This window comes from Solanum tuberosum, unplaced genomic scaffold (genome assembly GCF_000226075.1).
Source record: "Solanum tuberosum cultivar DM 1-3 516 R44 unplaced genomic scaffold, SolTub_3.0 scf00020, whole genome shotgun sequence".
NCBI lineage: Eukaryota > Viridiplantae > Streptophyta > Magnoliopsida > Solanales > Solanaceae > Solanum > Solanum tuberosum.
The window spans coordinates 2,564,957-2,583,163 of NW_006238946.1; the positions used below are offsets into that span (position 1 = coordinate 2,564,957).

The following is an 18,207-nucleotide window of genomic DNA, read 5'->3' on the forward strand; positions in this document are numbered from 1 at the left end:
TTCCCCCCCCCCCCCCCCGGTGTTATCCTATCCTACTAGTCAATTTCAAACTAAAGGTTATTGTGAATGTTTTAGGATGGTAGCATGTATGTATATTGATATAAAATTGACACCACTCAAAACTGGGAGTCACCCTTACTTACAAAAGTGAGCACATTGATAGTACTCCTCTTCCTTTGTCATTTAATCTCACAAGGAATCTATAAGACAACAAAAATAGAAACCTGATCTTCTAAATACATCTTTTTTGTCACGACTTGGACTTCTACTAAGCACACCATGCGGCACTTGACAACTCGTTCTTTTGCTTTTACGTCTCATGGCGGGAGTGCTAGAGCCATAAAATGAATCTTGCAAGCTCAAGTAAGCTTTTTTGACACTAGATCGCTAAGGAATGTTGGATTTAGGAAAGACATAAGAGAATTGCTAGAGAAGGTTTTTGTATTGCTCAAGACTTGGAAGATTTGTTTGATTCTTGCTTGATTGTGTTACAAATGAGTGCCTCTCTATTTATACTACACACCTAAGGGCTAAGATGCAAATAAAAATTGCAAGTCTCTACATATTTACAAATAAGTGCTATTTCTAGAATACTCTACACAACTAGAAGATTCCAAGGACTTTCCATGCAAATTCATGGAATCCTAAGGCCTTCCAAGGGATTTCTCCAAGTCTCTAGAACCTTCCAGTATGGACTAGCTTTCTTCCTATGTAAGGCTTCCACATGGATAACTTTATGCCACGTGGCACCTACGTGGCATGATAACATTGCAGGTCATCACACTTTACACCAAAAGTAAAAAAAGATCTAGACATTTTGAATCCCTGGTAACTCACCTGCCAAAGCTTGCTTTCGATCCTATAGATCGTGGAACTTAGACCTCAGATGCATACTTATAATGTTTGAAACTCGTAAGACACCCAAGTAGCCTCATGGTAATAGCTTCATCGCCCAAGTCTAAGGAGGACTTGGTAAGAGAAAGGGACGAAATGCAGAGTTTCCTAAGAGAACATTTGCATATTGTCTAATTCGATTTTAAAAAAAGTAAAAGATTAGTACACATCGGATAGGGGTTGGGTCGGATTGGTTTTTTTAATTGAATTTGTATTTATTATATTTAAAAAGTACATTAAAAGATCACCCATCAGAAGATGGATTTTCCAGCAAATGATTTTTGTGTTACTAAGGGCAAAATTTGTGATTTTTGTGTTAAAAAATATAGTTAACTGACTTTAGTGAAAAAGACTCATATTTATATGACCATCTATGAAACTTACCCATTTAGTTCCTCAATTAGAATAAATTGGAGTTCGAGTATCTAAATGAATTTCGCTGACAACTTTGAGGGGCCATAGATATATATTAAACTAGCAGATAATAATAATTAAGTAGTGTTACCTTCTCAAAAAAAAGGATAATAATAATTAAGTTCCTTCCATTTCTTCCGCCTCTTGAAAGTTGGTAGCTTAATTAATATTCATGAAATTAGTTAATCAAGTGTTACCTTCTCAAAAAAAGGATAATAATAATTAAGTTCCTTCCATTTTTTCCATAGGAGGATAATAATAATTAAGTTCCTTCCATTTCTTCCGCCTCTTGAAAGTTGGTAGCTTAATTAATATTCATGAAATTAGTTAATCAAGTGTTACCTTCTCAAAAAAAGGATAATAATAATTAAGTTCCTTCCATTTCTTCCGCCTCTTGAAAGTTGGTAGCTTAATTAATATTCATGAAATTAGTTAATCAAGTGTTACCTTCTCAAAAAAAGGATAATAATAATTAAGTTCCTTCCATTTCTTCCGCCTCTTGAAAGTTGGTAGCTTAATTAATATTCATGAAATTAGTTAATCAAGTGTTACCTTCTCAAAAAAAGGATAATAATAATTAAGTTCTTTCCATTTCTTCCATATCTTGAAAATTGGTAGCTTAATTAATAACTCATATGAAATAAGGTAATCAAAACCTCTATAAATACCCAAGTGCTTAACCTTTATTTTCATCACATTTTACATATAGTTGAGCATCACCTCATTAGGTTAGTTTAATTATTTATATTTCTTCACATTATTTGTTCCTATAAAAGTCGAATCTCTCTGTAACTACTTCATTTATGTGGATTTTTTTCAGTTGTTATAGAGAGGTGTAACAACTACATATTTTTCTGTTTTTCCTAGTGATTAATTAACTGTGGAAATGCCCTTGCCTATCCTATATATACATAACACAGTCAAACGTCTCGATATCTGCATCATCTATAATTAATTGTTGTTTTATAGAGATAAGTGTTATAGAGAGGTTTGACTTTAATAACTAATTATTTTCCCTTTTTTTTAACAATTATTTAACAGCAGAAATGGCTTTGAACTCTGGTGATGATGGTGATCGGATGCGCGAGATCTGCACGGAGCTGGAGGACGTACGCCACCACATAAGAGGGTTGGAGTTGCAGATGCGAGATGCTAGATCAACACGCAACGTTGGAGAGTTTATTAGCCTGCTAGATAGGCGTGCTACTTATCTGGAAAGAGAAGCTGAGCTTGAAAAGGAACTCGAGACTAAATTTAACTTTTTTTACCGTAGGTTTCTGTAGTTGATTTTTATTTTCTTCCCTATATGTAGGAAGATTATAGGAATTGTTATAATAATTGAATGTTGGGAGAAAAACTGAAAAAGTTAATAAAGACAAGAGAATTTAATTCTCTTTGGATTTGAAAACCTACACCTAAATGCTGTGTTTGCTTTAATGTATATGTATGTTTTCCGCTTTCTTTATTAATTGTCTTCACAAGGTAGGGTAAGACTTGCGTACACACCAATTTCCATATGATCACGTAACTACCACTTTTTTCACAAAAATCACTTAACTACCATTTCTAACACAAAAATAACTGAACTTTTGAGTATACAAACACAAAAATCATACAACCTGAAAATACTTACTTCCCGGTGGATAACTCAATTTTTTTTAAAAAAAATAATTGATAAATAACAATTCAATTAAAAAGCATTGACCTAACTCAACCCAAAACCCATATGAAGAAAGTAAAATATTAAAAGAACGGAATAGAAGCACAGAACGTTCAGCGATCTCCATAACTACTAGTCCTTCTCACCCCCAACTAATATTTGCATTGATCTTGTTTATATATTTCAAAGAAAGAGAAGGATAAAAAGTGTTAAAGAAATGACATAAAATGGATAAAGTTGCCTAGAACATAGTGTCATGGAATCTCTGCCATATCAATTCAAGGCATAATCAACTAAAAAAAATATTTATGCTAGTCCATTTTCTATCAGAGTTGCTATCTTTATTAATATATTTTAGGAAAAATCACTACAACATGAAAACATGATAGCATACACTACAAATATCATTACACCAATAATAAAAAACATGATCTATAGAACAAATATTTTTAAGGCAACAAAAATGAAATTTAACACCCAGGGCGGATGTTTCTACGCCCGCGACTTACAACTCAAATTCTGGGCACAGCCCTATGGATCTACACTTTTCATTTTCACCCTGGAGTGTTTTTGGTACACCCCACCCTAGGACTTCCCCCAAAATCACCTTTGAAAACACTGGTAGCAGGTTGCTCCATTTTACTAGGTGGATCTTCTTTTATCACTATTGCCTTCCCAAAGAAAGTTTCTTCCTAGAGCATCAATCTTGTTGACCACAATTACAGGATTAGGAACAAGGACAACATGTAAGTGGACATAACATCTAGGACAACATTAATGAGCACCAAGCTGCCTCCCAATGATAAGTACTGGCTCTTCCAATTGGAGTGTTTCTTCTCACACTTCTCCATTACTCCATTCCATATCTTCTTGGAGTTACGTTTTGCCCCAAAGGGCATTCCCAAGTAAACAGCGGGTAATTCTCCAATTCTCCCCCCAGTATGTGATCTTGTTCTAGCTAATTCATGTAGATCTGGGACCATTCACTAGGTAAACAAGACTTTTATTCCAGTTAAGTTGATATTTTGTCCAGAAATAGATTCAAGGAGTACAAAAATTACTCTCAATAGCTTTTGTAGGTCTCTATCTGGACCACAGAAAATCAGAGTGTCATCAACATATTTTAGGTGAGATATTTCCACGCAACAGTCACCCATTGATTAACCTTGAAGCCCCTAATCCAGTTGTTTTCTGTGCCCTCTATATCATATCATCAGACCCTACATACATTGCTACAATAAAATAAATGGGGACAGTGGATCCCCCTGCCTAATTCCTCTCTGGGAAGGAAAGAACCCTGTCGAATTGCTTTTAACAAAACAGAAAATCTGGCTATACTAATGCAATATTTGACCGCCTAATCCACCTCTCTCCAAAACTCATTTCTTCACTGAATCCAGCAGATAGTTCCAGATTATATGATCATAAATAAGCCTTTTCAATGTCTAGCTTGCATAGGATGCCAGGGGTCTTGTTTCTGCCTTGTGTCTACACATTGATTAGCAATTAGTGTTGCATCCATCATTGTAATCCTTTTATAAGGTCATTTGTTGTGCATCTACCAACCTTGCCACCACTTTCTTTAGCCTCTCATTCAATAGTTCTACCTCCTCAAAAAAAAAACAAAAAAAAACACTTCTGAAATAATTTTGTAAACACTCCCGACTAGCCTGATGGGTCTGTAGTTATTTAGTTCTTTGGCTCCAACTTTGTTGAGAATCATGGCCACAAAAGTTGCATTGAAGCTTTTTCTAATTATGCATTGCTCATGGAAATTCTGTACAGCAACTATGACATCTGTACTGACCACCTCCTAGCACCAAATAAAGAAATGTCAGAGTAACCATCAGACCCTGGGACTTTTTCCCCTGCAACATACTTCACTGCTTCCCAATCCCATATCCCTTGTGGGAAAAATGAGTTTTGAAGCATCTCATTATCCTCAACTGTTATCCTGGGCCAATCCCTCATACCACCTTGAGGCCTCCACTCCTTTGTTTATGTGTAGAGGTTCGGGTAGAAAGACACTATCTCTTCTTTAATAAACTTTGGATCTCTTATCAGTACCCCTTCCACTTGCTACTGATCAATGTTGTTATACCTTCTGTGGCATAGGCTGCTCTATGAAAATAACTTGTATTTTGTACTCCCAACTTCAACCATAAAGCTCTGGATCTTTGTCTCTGTGCTTCTTCTTTATGTTTCACAATCTCTTCATATTCCATGGATAGGGATGTCTTGGTAAAATTTCATCAGAGAGATTCCTCTGATCATGAATTTTATCCAAGTCTTCCACTCCATGCTTTTCTTTTTCATGCATAAGTATTATTGCTTGGTCCGCAGAAGTAAACACATGCTGGTTTTCTTCAACTTGTTACCCATCTTTTTCTTCTGAGTTCTCTGAGAACTATGAACTATATGCCTCGCAACAATCGCTTTAATCGTTTGACTGCTTTGTGTCGTAGTATTAGCAGACACTTCTTCGATTAGTGGATCAGGCCTTTTATAGAGGAAGGGCTTCTTTGGTTTTTGATTCCAGCATATTTTGAGCAAAATGATCGGGGGCCAAATGTTCTTTCCCCTCTGCTTTCACAGGGCCTTTAGAAAAAGATAGCTCATGTCCACGTGGTAGGTCATGTTAGTTATAATTAAATCCTTATGCTTCCCTGCTGCCCACCACGTGCAGTGTCCCGCCTTTTTGAATTGAGCTCATCCCCTATACTGTAGGGTTCTTCTGTTATCCTTTGGCTTATACTTCTTTCATTCTTCTCCTCTCCTATCGAAACTCTGACCACCGCGTCGACTTATATCTGGATCTCCAATATTATGCCTTTAAGCACACCTTTGACAACATTGGCTCCACCATTGAAAGAAAATCTTGAAATTCATCCAGAACCAAGTTCCTTCTAGAATATGTACCGTCGATAGCTTCGAGGAGAGGTAGGGAATTATTTAATAGTCGCGTAGTCTCTTGTTCGTCAATTTGTATTTCTACCTATTGCCTCATTTGCTTTGTATCTTGCTATTTTGTTATATTATTCTTACAATCCTGCTTCAGAAACATTTCTTTTGAACCGAAGGTCTATCGGAAATGGCCTCTCTACCCCACAAAGGTAGGGGTTAGGTCTAAATACATCCGTCTTCCCCAGACCCTACTTGTATACCCCACTTGTGGAATTATACTGGATAAGTTGTGGTTGTTGTCGTTGATAGCTTTGAGGAGAAACAAGAAGCTATTGTAACCCATCTCAAAAATATTTAGATGTATCTGCTTCCATATGCTACTCGCCCATCTGAGAATTTCCGACAGGATTGGGACGTCAAAGGTTGCTGTTGACAATTTTCCAACCAAACTTGTTGTGTGATTGTTCACTCTCAATATAAAGGATCTCCCCATGCCTGGACTTTTGCAGCTCCCATCTGTCTTGAGGCCCATCAGGACAGAATCCAAATATAAGAGCCCTGAATCTGTTGTCTTAAATGGTCTTGGTTCTGGATTTCTGGTTGACACCTTGATTTAATTGACCAATCAATCTTTTAAGGCAATCTCAATCTACCCTGAATTAAATGTCAATCTCAGGGACAATAATAATTGCTCTCCTCCTACCTTGAAGGTTAATGATTGTAATGTACCGGCCATGACTGTTGTAGTTTCTTGCGCAGAAAGTGCCTTAAAAAATGGTCACAAAGTCTACAACTTTTAACAGAATTCCCCTTCACCTACGATGCTTCCTTTAGTGTGTCACACAGCCACCTCATTGTCTTACTCTTGAACATTGTTGTTCTGACAAGATTACGGCCTCTCTCCATCCATTTGTACCATTCCCCTGATCTGGATCATTCCTAACAACTTCAGATGATCTGAAACCCACTGTGAAGTGTATTGTATTGATCCCCATGAAGATTTGTAATAAACAGACTATTCTTTGTGTGTCCTAATGAAGATTAGAGCTGTTGTACATGAAATGATGGAGCCTATAAAGGGTGTGTTAGAAAAGGAATAGGTTTATACAATCCTATTAGAATAGGAATAGGTTTATACAATCCTATTAGATTCCTGTTATGGGTACTGTTAGAATTGGAATAGGTTTATACAATCCTATTAGAATAGGAATGGGAATAGAAATAGAAATAGGAATACTAAATAGTATCCTACTTGGTAAAGGATTGTATTCTAGGGTCTATAAATAGGGTCTCAATGTGATAATGTACACAACAACAACAATTCAATAATATTTTTCTCCTATATTTTTCACATGGTATCAGAGCCTCTACGATCTTGGTAGAAAATCAAAGAACTTCCGCTGCTGGCGGGTGGCACCCATATATGCTGCCTGTCTGGCCAATGATTATGTTAGCAAAAGTTGGGTCACCATGTATCTTTCTGGTGACTATTTTCTCATATCTAATTTGTGTAGCTCCGTGTCATCATTCCGGTGACTACTTTCTTATATCTAATCTGTGTGGCACCGTGCCATCATTTCGGTGACTACTTTTTCATATTTAATTTGTGTAGCACTGTGCCATCATTCCGGTGACTACTTTTTCATATTTAATTTGTATAGCACCGTGCGATCTTTTTGGTGACTACTTTTCATATCTAGTTTGTGTAGCACTGTGTCATCATTCCAGTGACTACAATTTTATATATAATTAGTGTAGCACCGTGCCATTCTTCCGATGACCATCTTTTTTTGCATATCTGATTTGCGTAGCACCGTGAATCTCTCCGGACTACTTTTTATATATAATTTGTGTAGTACCGTGGATTTTTCCGAACTATTTTCTCATATCTGAGTTGCATAGCATCATGTGTCTTTTCAGTGACTCCTCAGATTTGATTTGCATAGTTCCATTCGTCTTTCCGGTGACTCCTCAAATCTGAGTTGCGTAGGGTTGTGCCATCATTCCAACCCTACCCGTATAATTTTCTTTTCAGTAGGGTCGTGCCATCATTCCGACCCTAACCATATTATTTCTCTTTTTCAATGGGGTCGTTCCATCAATTCGAACTATCCTATATAATTTCTATTTTCTAGTTGGGTCGTGACATCATTCCGACCCTACCCATATAATTTTATTTCTTAGATTGTGACCACTTTCAACCATCAAATCTAATACTCCGGCGTATGAGCATGTTCCGACCAATTTTTCGGTGACTTTCTTGTTTAATATCGACTCATCTATTGATTCCAACATGATCCACATACTTTATACTAGATTTTGAGCACTTTGCAGCTCAGTGGGAGCTTAGTAGCCTTGCATGTCGATTATGCGAGTCACTCTATGGTCTGAAACAGTCTTTGCAAGTTTGGTTTGGGAAGTTCAATATTGTAATTTTATCACTTTGTGTTTTATCGGCATTATGCATCAAATTCAGTATTTCATGAGAAGATTAAGCACATTGAGATTGACTGACATTATGCATCAAATCCAGTATTTAATGAGAAGACAAGCACATTGAGATTGACTGTCAATTTTGTGAAGTCGACTGATCAACTTACAGATATCTCACCAAGCCCCTCATCAGTCCTCATGTTAATTACATTTGTAACAAGCTAGGTACATGAATTGTATGCACTAGCTTGAGGAGGAGTGTTAGAATAGGAATAGGTTTATACAATCCTATTAGAATAGGAATAGGTTTATACAATCCTATTAGAATAGGAATAGGTTTATACAATCCTATTAGAATAGGAATAGGTTTATACAATCCTATTAGAATAGGAATAGGTTTATACAATCCTATTAGAATAGGAATAGGTTTATACAATCCTATTAGAATAGGAATAGGTTTATACAATCCTATTAGAATAGGAATAGGTTTATACAATCCTATTAGAATAGGAATAGGTTTATACAATCCTATTAGAATAGGAATAGGTTTATACAATCCTATTAGAATAGGAATAGGTTTATACAATCCTATTAGAATAGGAATAGGTTTATACAATCCTATTAGAATAGGAATAGGAATAGAAATAGAAATAGAAATAGGAATACTAAATAGTATCGTACTTGGTAAAGGATTGTATTCTAGGGTCTATAAATAGGGTCTCAATGTAATAATGTACACAACAACAACAATTCAATAATATTTTTCTCCTATATTTCTCACAGGACACCTTGTCGATGTCATTCCGGTGAGACTTCTTATTTCTTTGATAAGTTCATTCAGGTGGAACTTTGTATCTTATACAGATCAAAAATAGTATTTTATTCTACTACTTTCCATGAGCACAGTTGGGCCTCTATCCTTAAAGTTCTAAATTTCAAAAAGCCATTGGGACCATACTGTATGCAATCAAACCAAATTGTTCTCCTACAGAGACACGGTGAATTGGTCTCTATCTCAAATTTAACTTCACCTACATACATCCAAACAAATATATGCAACTATTAGGTCCCTTAGCTGAGCTACTTAACTCCCTAATTAGCAACGGTAAAAACAAAAGAGCAATCTGCAAACCTGAAGAATTGTTCTTCAATGAATTATGCAAAAACAAATGATGGCATCGACAAGTACGAAGTTTGGTGACTACGGCTTCTTCAGTTAGGCCATCCTCCACAGAGTAAGTCTTCATAGTCTCATAAACAGAGATAATGCAATACCCCTTTGCTGAACGGGATATTCCTGTACCCACCAAATAAGAATCTTAGTTTGTGATTTGCAAGTGAAATTTCTTAATCTTTCATAACTAATAAATATGAGGTGCTAATGAACAAAAAAATTGTTTGCTACTTAAGTGATCAAGGGAGCAGTCACAAGTCAGTAAAATAGGACTTCTAGCATAGGAAAGCTTTGAATTATAAAATCTTGGAATGAAATGGGTACAAATGGAGAGGAACAGATAGTGATGATTCATGTGTGCCTAGGAGGGTGTGTTTTTTTACTTGGCTAGCCACTAGAGGGGTTATTTTGACAATGGAAAATCTTAGAAAGTAGAAGGTTGTTTGTGTCAATCGGTCTTACATGTGCAACGAGGCGGGCGAGGATATGGATCACCTTCTTCAACATTGTGGTCTTACCATAAGATTATGGTGGGATATGTTTAGATGATTTCTCACTCCTTGGACAATACCAAGAACCGTGAAAGATTTCGATGCTCAGTTGGACGAGCGGGAGGAGGAGAAGCCAAAGGACTTCGAACGTGGTTCTAATTGCATTAACGTGGGTTGTTTGGAGAGAGATAAATAGGAGAGCTTTTGAAGGTGTAGAGTCAAGTTTCTTGCAGTTGAGGAGTAGTCTCCACTCCCTTATTTTCTTTTGGTGTAAACAGAAAGTTCCTCGTTGAATAGAGGATTGGGTGGAGTTTGCAGGGTATCATATCTTTTGGTATAACCTTTGTATAGGCCGTTTTGGTCATGTTTATGAATGAGAATACTTTTGCTTGATTAAAAAAAAGTCTACCCAAATTAGCTTGGAGAGATTAGTTGCTTGCCATATTCTGGCTTTTAGCTGGAGAATAAGTGGTCAAGCAGTCATGACAGAGGTCAAAGCTGGACAGTGCATTTGCTGGGAAAATATTGATAAACACAAGGTCAGCATTATGAATACTGAAAAAAGTAAGTCGTCAGGCTTGGACGTAAACAACTTACAATCAGAACCAATCAAACAATGACTCTCTGCTTGCAAAATTATTAACATGTTCCATGCATGGGCAGCAATTATTTAGCTTTAAAACTAAATAGCAAGAGAAACCAACTTATGCAAGAAAAATTTGCTCTGTCATACCAACAACAGGCATTGGTTCTGGAAAATCAAGATCTTGATCATCTCCAACAAGGCCAAAAACATAGGGACTGCCTGGATGTGCATGCCTAAAATATTGAGAACAATTCAATTGTAAGACGCCACATATTAGGATCATTCAGCATCCTTTCTAAGAGTATAAAAATGTTGGTGATGTAGATCTTACGAATATGTAAGATACTTTGGTTATGCTAGCATGCTGAAAAGCTTTACTCATTTCTCACAACTAATATTTTTGCATCTTAGCAGACATTAATTAGTAGATTCAACTGACATGGAAAAATCCAAGTGATATAAAAATAAAAACTGTATAATCGCACCCACAAATAAAATTGTACTTAAAAGAAATCTTGAGCTATTCATAAGTAATTACCCTGATATAAATCGGCTCTTACGAGCACGAGCTTGAGTTGGACCCTGAACTTCCTCCACGACACACTACAAATGCAAACATTACACAGCTGTACAAATTACTAAATCTGTTTTGTGCATGACTAAAAGGAAATGAGGACAGAGAGGCACTTGAAGCTATATGTGGAAAAAAGATTAGGAGGGAAGAAGTAGGGAGATATCAAGTCAAATGGTCGAAAGAACATCATAAGAAATTAGCACTTCAAGACATTAATCAGATCATAACTTCACTAACAAAATACATCATTTTAATTCTTCAAGAGAAAAGGCCAACTCTGACAAGTTCATTAACATACCAATATAAATTTCCACTTCACCTCTCATGTATTAGAAATATATAAGAACTTATCCAACAAAAGGGATAATGAAAGTTCCAACTGACAGTTTGGGGATGGCACTAACCACAGAGAAACCATTACGTGTGAGATCATCCAACGTCTGTCTTAGATTCTGCAAAAAAGAACAAAAAATGACACAGTTTACATGACAACGAGAGAAGGAATAAAAGTAAATAAATACCATAAATTTATCTTGAAAAAACAACTTAGGGACATCAGAAAACTCAGCATACTCTGCTGGCAGTTTCTCGGGTATAATCGTGCAGGAAGATGACAGAATAGAAGTGCACAAATTTTATTTTATGTCGATATTGAATAGGAACCAATTCAAGGAAATAAGGCAGTCAAAGGTATTTTCACTCAACGAGCTTCAAAAAGAGGGAACCAGTTATGCTTGAAAGTATTAAAAAAAAGTAAAGGCAAGGAAATAAAAAGAGAAAATCAAATGATCCCCTATTTCATTGGCATATTAACAGCTTAGACATAACAAAGAGCTTCTTAACCCTGTTAAAGGAGGTAAAGAAAACAAATCCCGCCTCAAGCTTGGTTTACATGGTCACAAATCTGGTTCACAAGAGAAATCGGTTCTGAACCCTACATTAGCATGGAGGTCCATTCATGCAAAATATGTAATCCATGTAATGTATAAACCTTTTGAACAGAAAATAAAAATAGAAAAAATATATATATAAAAAGAAAATGAAAACAGTACCACAACTGGACAACCAGCTTTTGGTATACTATCTGAGCGCAGGCCACCAAATGGATTTAAACCAGCATATTCCACAAGAATACAAGCATCGAATCCAATTGCTTCATAAAAATCTCCTACCTGGAAAGTCAAAGAAGAACAAGAAGCACTCTTCATTGATTTTGATCACAGCAGTCCTCATTAATTGAGGAACTGCTGATATGTGACTTTCAAGCACATTTAAAAGAAGAGTAGATGAAAGCGGTAAAACCATACTCTACAGAGCAAAACTTCACGTGGAAATTTTGACTTGAACTGCAACATCTCCGAGTTAAGTGTTCCCTCTTTAAGACTGATAAATTAACAAAGGTAGCCTTTGGTAAAAAAATTGAAGTAATAGACAGACAAAAACACAAAGAGACATAAGCATATGATAAATTTACAAAGGTAGCCTTCAGTAAAAAACTTAAGCAATATGAGACAAGTAATAGACAGACAAAGACACAGGGAGACATAAGCATATGTATATTACACATGTGTAAACTTTTACATGTCTGTGTGTAGACCTGACAGTTAGTAGTCTGTACATAACTATTTTTTGCTTCTTGATAAGGTCAAACTTGAACTGTACCCTACAATTGTTTTTTGGACGAATTTGTTGCAGCCTGGATTCATTTTGCTTTTAAACAAGGTTTCCTAAACCATGTCAGAAATCAAATATTATTATTATGGGTTCAAAATGTATTATTTGATTTCTGATATGAATTAGGGAACCATGCTGAAAAGAACATCATTATAGGTTTTCGCGCAATTTGCAAAGCTTGTCAACCATCATTTAGCACATATTTATTAATATATGATATAAGTATTGAAAGCACCCCTAAACTCGGCGTGAACTATTAGTTTCATTCCCGAACTATTGACAGTCATAAAAACACTCTTTTACTTGACTAACTGAATTTAAATACACCCCCGATCTTGCAACATGAGTGAAATACATTCCTAAATTTTCGCCAAGTTTAGAGGTGTTTTCAACACTCCTCTCGGCCTTTTATTAAGAGTTTTATGCTCCTACAAGAGTTTGAGACCACTTACTATGTCATGTTGTATATCGGGGATGAATCTAAGTTTAACTAATCAAGTAGATGGGTGTTTTTAAGGCTGTCAACAGTTCGTACGGAACTAATAATTTGCAACAAGTTCAAGGGTGTTTTCAATATTTTTCTCTTAATATATTTATGTCCATACGAGTATAGGCAGAAAAATTCAGTATGACAAAATTGAAATACTTAGATATTGGAGTTTGCATTTTCATAACTCAACAACTCATTTCTGACAAGATTATATCTATATGAGGATATTAAACCATGAATGTGCAAACAACAAGAATATCAATAAGGAAAAACGAGGAGATCTCAAAGAAAGTCTAAAACTTTCCTCAGCGGAACTTCAGATTCCAATCTATAGAGGAAAATGTTAGAATAGGAATAGGTATATACAATCCTACTTAAATAGGAATAGGAATAGGAGTAGTAAATAGTATCCTACTTGGTAAAGGATTGTACTGTAGTGTCTATAAATAGGGTCTCTCTGTAATAATTTAGATACAACACAATTCAATAATATTTCTCTTATATTTCTCATAGAATAAACTAAGAAATACAGAAAATCTATTCATGTAGATTTACAAATTAAAACCTGTAGTTGAGTTTACGGAGAAAAACAAAGAAATTCTCCCAGAATCCTTCTCTTTTTTTTTTCCTTTTGAAATGGTAAGGATTGAGATTCACCCAAAACCCATGATTAAACTCTTCTCTGAATTGGAAGAAAAACTAGTTTAAAGATTTCCTAAAGGAAGGATCAAAAGACAACATGAAAGAACTAACCTTCCATTTCTCAAACTCGGATCCACACCCAGCAAGTTACAATATGTAAGCCTCTTAGCCAGTAGAACAGAAGAAGGCTTTCTCAAGAATTCCATTCTCTAAAACATAAAATCATGGTGGCATAACAATATACACTAATTAAACAATTGTTTGCACTTGTTAAAAAAAGGAAAAGAATCACATATTTAAATTCTGCAATAAATCAACCCAGTCATGAAGAGAAATGTAGACAACCTCTTTCCACCACATAATATTAACATAGTCTTTTTCCTCTGGAACACTTTTTGGTTGTTTGAGTTTTTTTGCTGTTGTGGCAAAAAACTTCCGCTCCTTCAAGCAACGTATCTGCTCTCGGCACCTGACACTCAACAGGTGACAGAAATTGCAAACAAAATTTATTTGGATCCAGAAATTTGTCATCAGTAGTTGATATGAGAGTTATATGAAATAATTTAATCAAAAGAAGCACATATAATCTAATCCCGAAACTTAGAATAATAAAAAGGAACTTCCTTATTTCACAAATATCTTAAGTGCGTCCAACTCGCAACAACCTGTAGGCAAGCACTATATGCCATCAACCATAAGTCATTGATTATTCCTCTATTTAAGAATTCTCAGTTAACTATCAAATATACAAGAAAAACTCTGATCCTCTTTACACCTTCAAGCCTTCTACTTCTACTTCTACTTATTCAGTACTCAAAGCTTTATCTTTCCATGAACCATTTAAAGAACATCACAGGTGCAGTAGCTATCAGTGATTCAGCCTCAAACTGATATAAAGACCTAGATGCAGTTTTAAGAAACCTTCTACAACTTGTCCAAATTATGAAAGATGCAGGCTTTAATAGTGCATCAAGCCCAAACAAGACAGTATCAAAACCACCAGGTATGAAAGTTTCAGAAATTATAAACACGGAAGAGAAAGCTCCTAATTCCATGGCTGAAAGAGCAAGTTTTCAGTTAATAAACTAAACCCCCGCTCAGTGGCGGAGCCAAAAATTTTATTAAGGTGTCCAAGAATAATGGTGTGTGGCTGTCAAAATAAAACAAAAAAATATTGTACTATTTGGGGTTCGAACCCTGAACTTCTTCATTTAAATGGACACCTATTACCACTACGCCAAAAGCATAACTTTTGTCAAGGGTGTCCAACTTTAAAAATATATCCTTTAAATGTAGAATTTGACAAATATATACAACTTAATTTTCCGACAAAGGGTGTCCAACTAGCTCTAGCTACGCCCCTGCACCCCGCTAGTAACTAGGATTGCAAGGGATTAGATAATCTATCAGACGCGAATCGGTTATATTAGAAGAGAGAGTCATTCGCTTCTTATATTATTCATCTATTTATTTATCTTATCTTGTAATGCACCATTGAGCCTCAAATCGAGTTTATTCAAATCTCTGCTCACACGGTGCCTCAAGGAGAACCTGAAACTGGTTGTTACTTCACAACAAGAAGCATACAGAGCATTCACAAAGAAATGGTGTGCATGGAAGGAATAAAGCAATGGTGAGAGACTACTCAACGAGTGATACCTATCTTACTTTCCCTTTTTAAGACAACAAAGATTATAAAGTCACCCTTATACAAAAGTAATGCATCAAGTATGGAATCACATCAGCTGCTACTCTTTGATATCCTCGTCAAATAGGAGAGCTAAGGGTTTCTGGTAGATAAATTTTTTTCAATTTAGAGAGAGCTCTAAGTTCTTAGTATGAGTCGGCTCATTTACAGTTAAATGGAAAAATGAGATTTAGTAGGATCACCAAGCTAGCGGATCGGAAAGGGTTGTATGAGTGTCCTACTCCTGCGTGAACTTTTTGAAAATGAATCACCTGCACTTATTCTTAATTTAGAAAGTAACAAATTTGATTAATGTTAGAGCAAGAAAGGTGCCACATACAACACCATACTATTGTAATGATTCACCAAAAATGTTCACCGGCTACCTTCCAATAGTACTATAACTTTTGGAAAAAAGGGTTGAAGCAGCATTGGCGCGAGGTGGGGGCCAAATTTAGTTTATCCTTCATTCATGCTTTTGATCTATCTAAACTCCAGAAAACTCCATTGGTCTGAAGTAGAGAAAGGTGGAAGCTTGGGCAGAACTAGTCACCCTGTCGTGAAAGTAGCATGATTAGGTGATTTTCCACATATATCGGAACTAAGAAAGGTATGTTTTTTCACTTGGCTAGCTACAAGGTGAGTGATCCTGACAGCGGAGAATTTGAGGAAGAGAAAGATAACTAGTGCCAGTTGGTATTTCATGTGCAAAGAATTAGGTGAAGATGAATCACCTTCATCTACATTGTCGGATAGCTTCTTGTTTATGGTGGGAAATTCTGGATGGTTCATCCTTGAGTGGGTGATGGCGAACACTGTGAAAGAAACAATATTATATTTTATTTTTTGAAAATGGTAATGTTGTACTCTTCAGCATTAAGGATATGCTGGTGACCTGCAAACAGAAGGGAACAAAAGAAGAGAAAAAAAAATACTTACAAGGATCCTAATAATTCTACAAGGCATGAGATGTTGCTCCTCTAGCATTTATGTGGATCACATAGCAAGAGAGGAATAGAGGAGCTTTTGAGGGAGTAGAGAAAGACTTTGTTTACTTGAAGAATAGCCTGTTTTCTCTTATTTCTTTTTGGTGCACCCATAGGATTCCTACATGCATAGATGAGTGGGTGTTATTTGTAAAAAAAAACATGTCCTCTTGTGAGGTTTTCTACTTTAGGTATACTTCTTGTATACAGGCAAGCTTTTGCCCTTTACTAATAAAATTTATTACTTTATCAAAAAAGAAAGTAGCATGACTATGTGTCAATTTTAACAGTGAAATCCAACAATTTGAAATAAAGAATGACAGCGAATTCAATTAACTTTCTCACTTCCAATTACAGAAGTGAATTTTCAGGTACTAAAGATTGAAAACATCAACCTTGATGAGCGCATATGGAACCGCTGTTCAGAACCTCAGTATCCCTGTTTCTTCTACTCAAAATAAGCGCAATTAATTTCAAAAAGATTTACTGCATTTGGTTCCTCTTATTGATAACCTTACTGCATTTGGATCCTCTTTCAACTTCACGAAGCAATGAGTCCCTCCTCTCAAAATCCACGATACAGTCTCACACCACCATCACCACCCCACATCCTCACAAAACACCTACCTAATAAAAAAGGGTACTAGTTGGTAGATCAAAAAATAAAAATGGTACTGCCCTCATTTATGCATCAGAGACTAAAGCCAATTTTTTTACTAAGGGGTTCAAAATATGAAGAATTAAACCCACGAAGAATTCAAAGGCAGTTCAATATCCACTATATATACATAAAAAAATAATTTTAATCATGTATAAATAATGTAATTTTCCGCCAAAGAGGTTCCGATAAACCCCTGGGCCCTTACTAGCTCCGCCCTTTCTAAAGCTTAAGCAACTTAACTAATAGGCACCAACAAGAGTTGTGGTGGTGTGGTAAGTACTCCTTCATCCATAACCAAAGGCCTCGGGTTCGAGTGTCCTGGTTACAAAGTCGACTTTGTTAGGAAGCGCTTTACCAACGCAGGTACCGAACACTGAATGGGAAACCAAAAAAGAAAAAAAAACTTCACTAATAGGCTTCACTCAACTCTCCAATACTAACACACAAAGAAGAAAACAAAACAAGATATTAGGGCCTCTAGGTCTTCCTACAAATAACATATACAAGAAAAAGAAAAATCACATCTTTTTCAAACAAGATAACAAGTTGTTGCCTTCTGAACTTCCACAACCACCCCACCCTTAACTAACCCAACAATTAGTGATCTTTTCTCCAAACACAGAAACAAATACACAAAAAGCTTTCAACTTTATGCAAGAAGAAAAATCACATCTTTTCAAACAAGATAACAAATTCTTGCCTTCTGAGCTTCCACAAACCACCCCATCCTTAACTAACCCAACAATTAGTGATCTTTTCTCCACAACCAGAAACAAATACATAAAAAAACTTTCACCTTTATGCAAGAAGAAAAATCACATCTTTTTCAAACAAGATAACAAATTCTTGCCTTCTGAGCTTCCACAAACCACCCCACCCTTAACTAACCCATCAATTAGTAGTGACCTTTTCTCCACACCAAGAAACAAATACATAA

The 18,207-nt window shown here is 35.9% G+C and overlaps 1 protein-coding gene across 4 annotated transcripts in view; it reads right to left on the reverse strand.

Moving 5' to 3' along the window:
• Positions 1–18,207, reverse strand: part of LOC102580676 (DNA mismatch repair protein MSH1, mitochondrial) — a 39,924-nt gene that overhangs the window by 21,333 nt on the left and 384 nt on the right. Inside the window, exons 1-10 of one of the 4 annotated variants that reach the window (XM_015305335.1) lie at positions 16,563–17,680; positions 16,358–16,438; positions 14,282–14,405; positions 14,048–14,145; positions 12,438–12,513; positions 12,183–12,302; positions 11,535–11,582; positions 11,095–11,159; positions 10,704–10,789; positions 9,438–9,602 (exon numbers count right to left, since the gene is read on the reverse strand). In XM_015305335.1, the coding sequence (XP_015160821.1) occupies positions 9,438–9,602; positions 10,704–10,789; positions 11,095–11,159; positions 11,535–11,582; positions 12,183–12,302; positions 12,438–12,513; positions 14,048–14,145; positions 14,282–14,296 (673 nt within the window). In that variant the 5' untranslated portion in view covers positions 14,297–14,405; positions 16,358–16,438; positions 16,563–17,680. Of the gene's footprint in view, positions 1–9,437; positions 9,603–10,703; positions 10,790–11,094; positions 11,160–11,534; positions 11,583–12,182; positions 12,303–12,437; positions 12,514–14,047; positions 14,146–14,281; positions 14,412–16,357; positions 17,681–18,207 lie in introns of those variants that run through there. The other 3 variants (XM_015305331.1, XM_015305328.1, XM_006340821.2) reach the window with 3 other exon arrangements.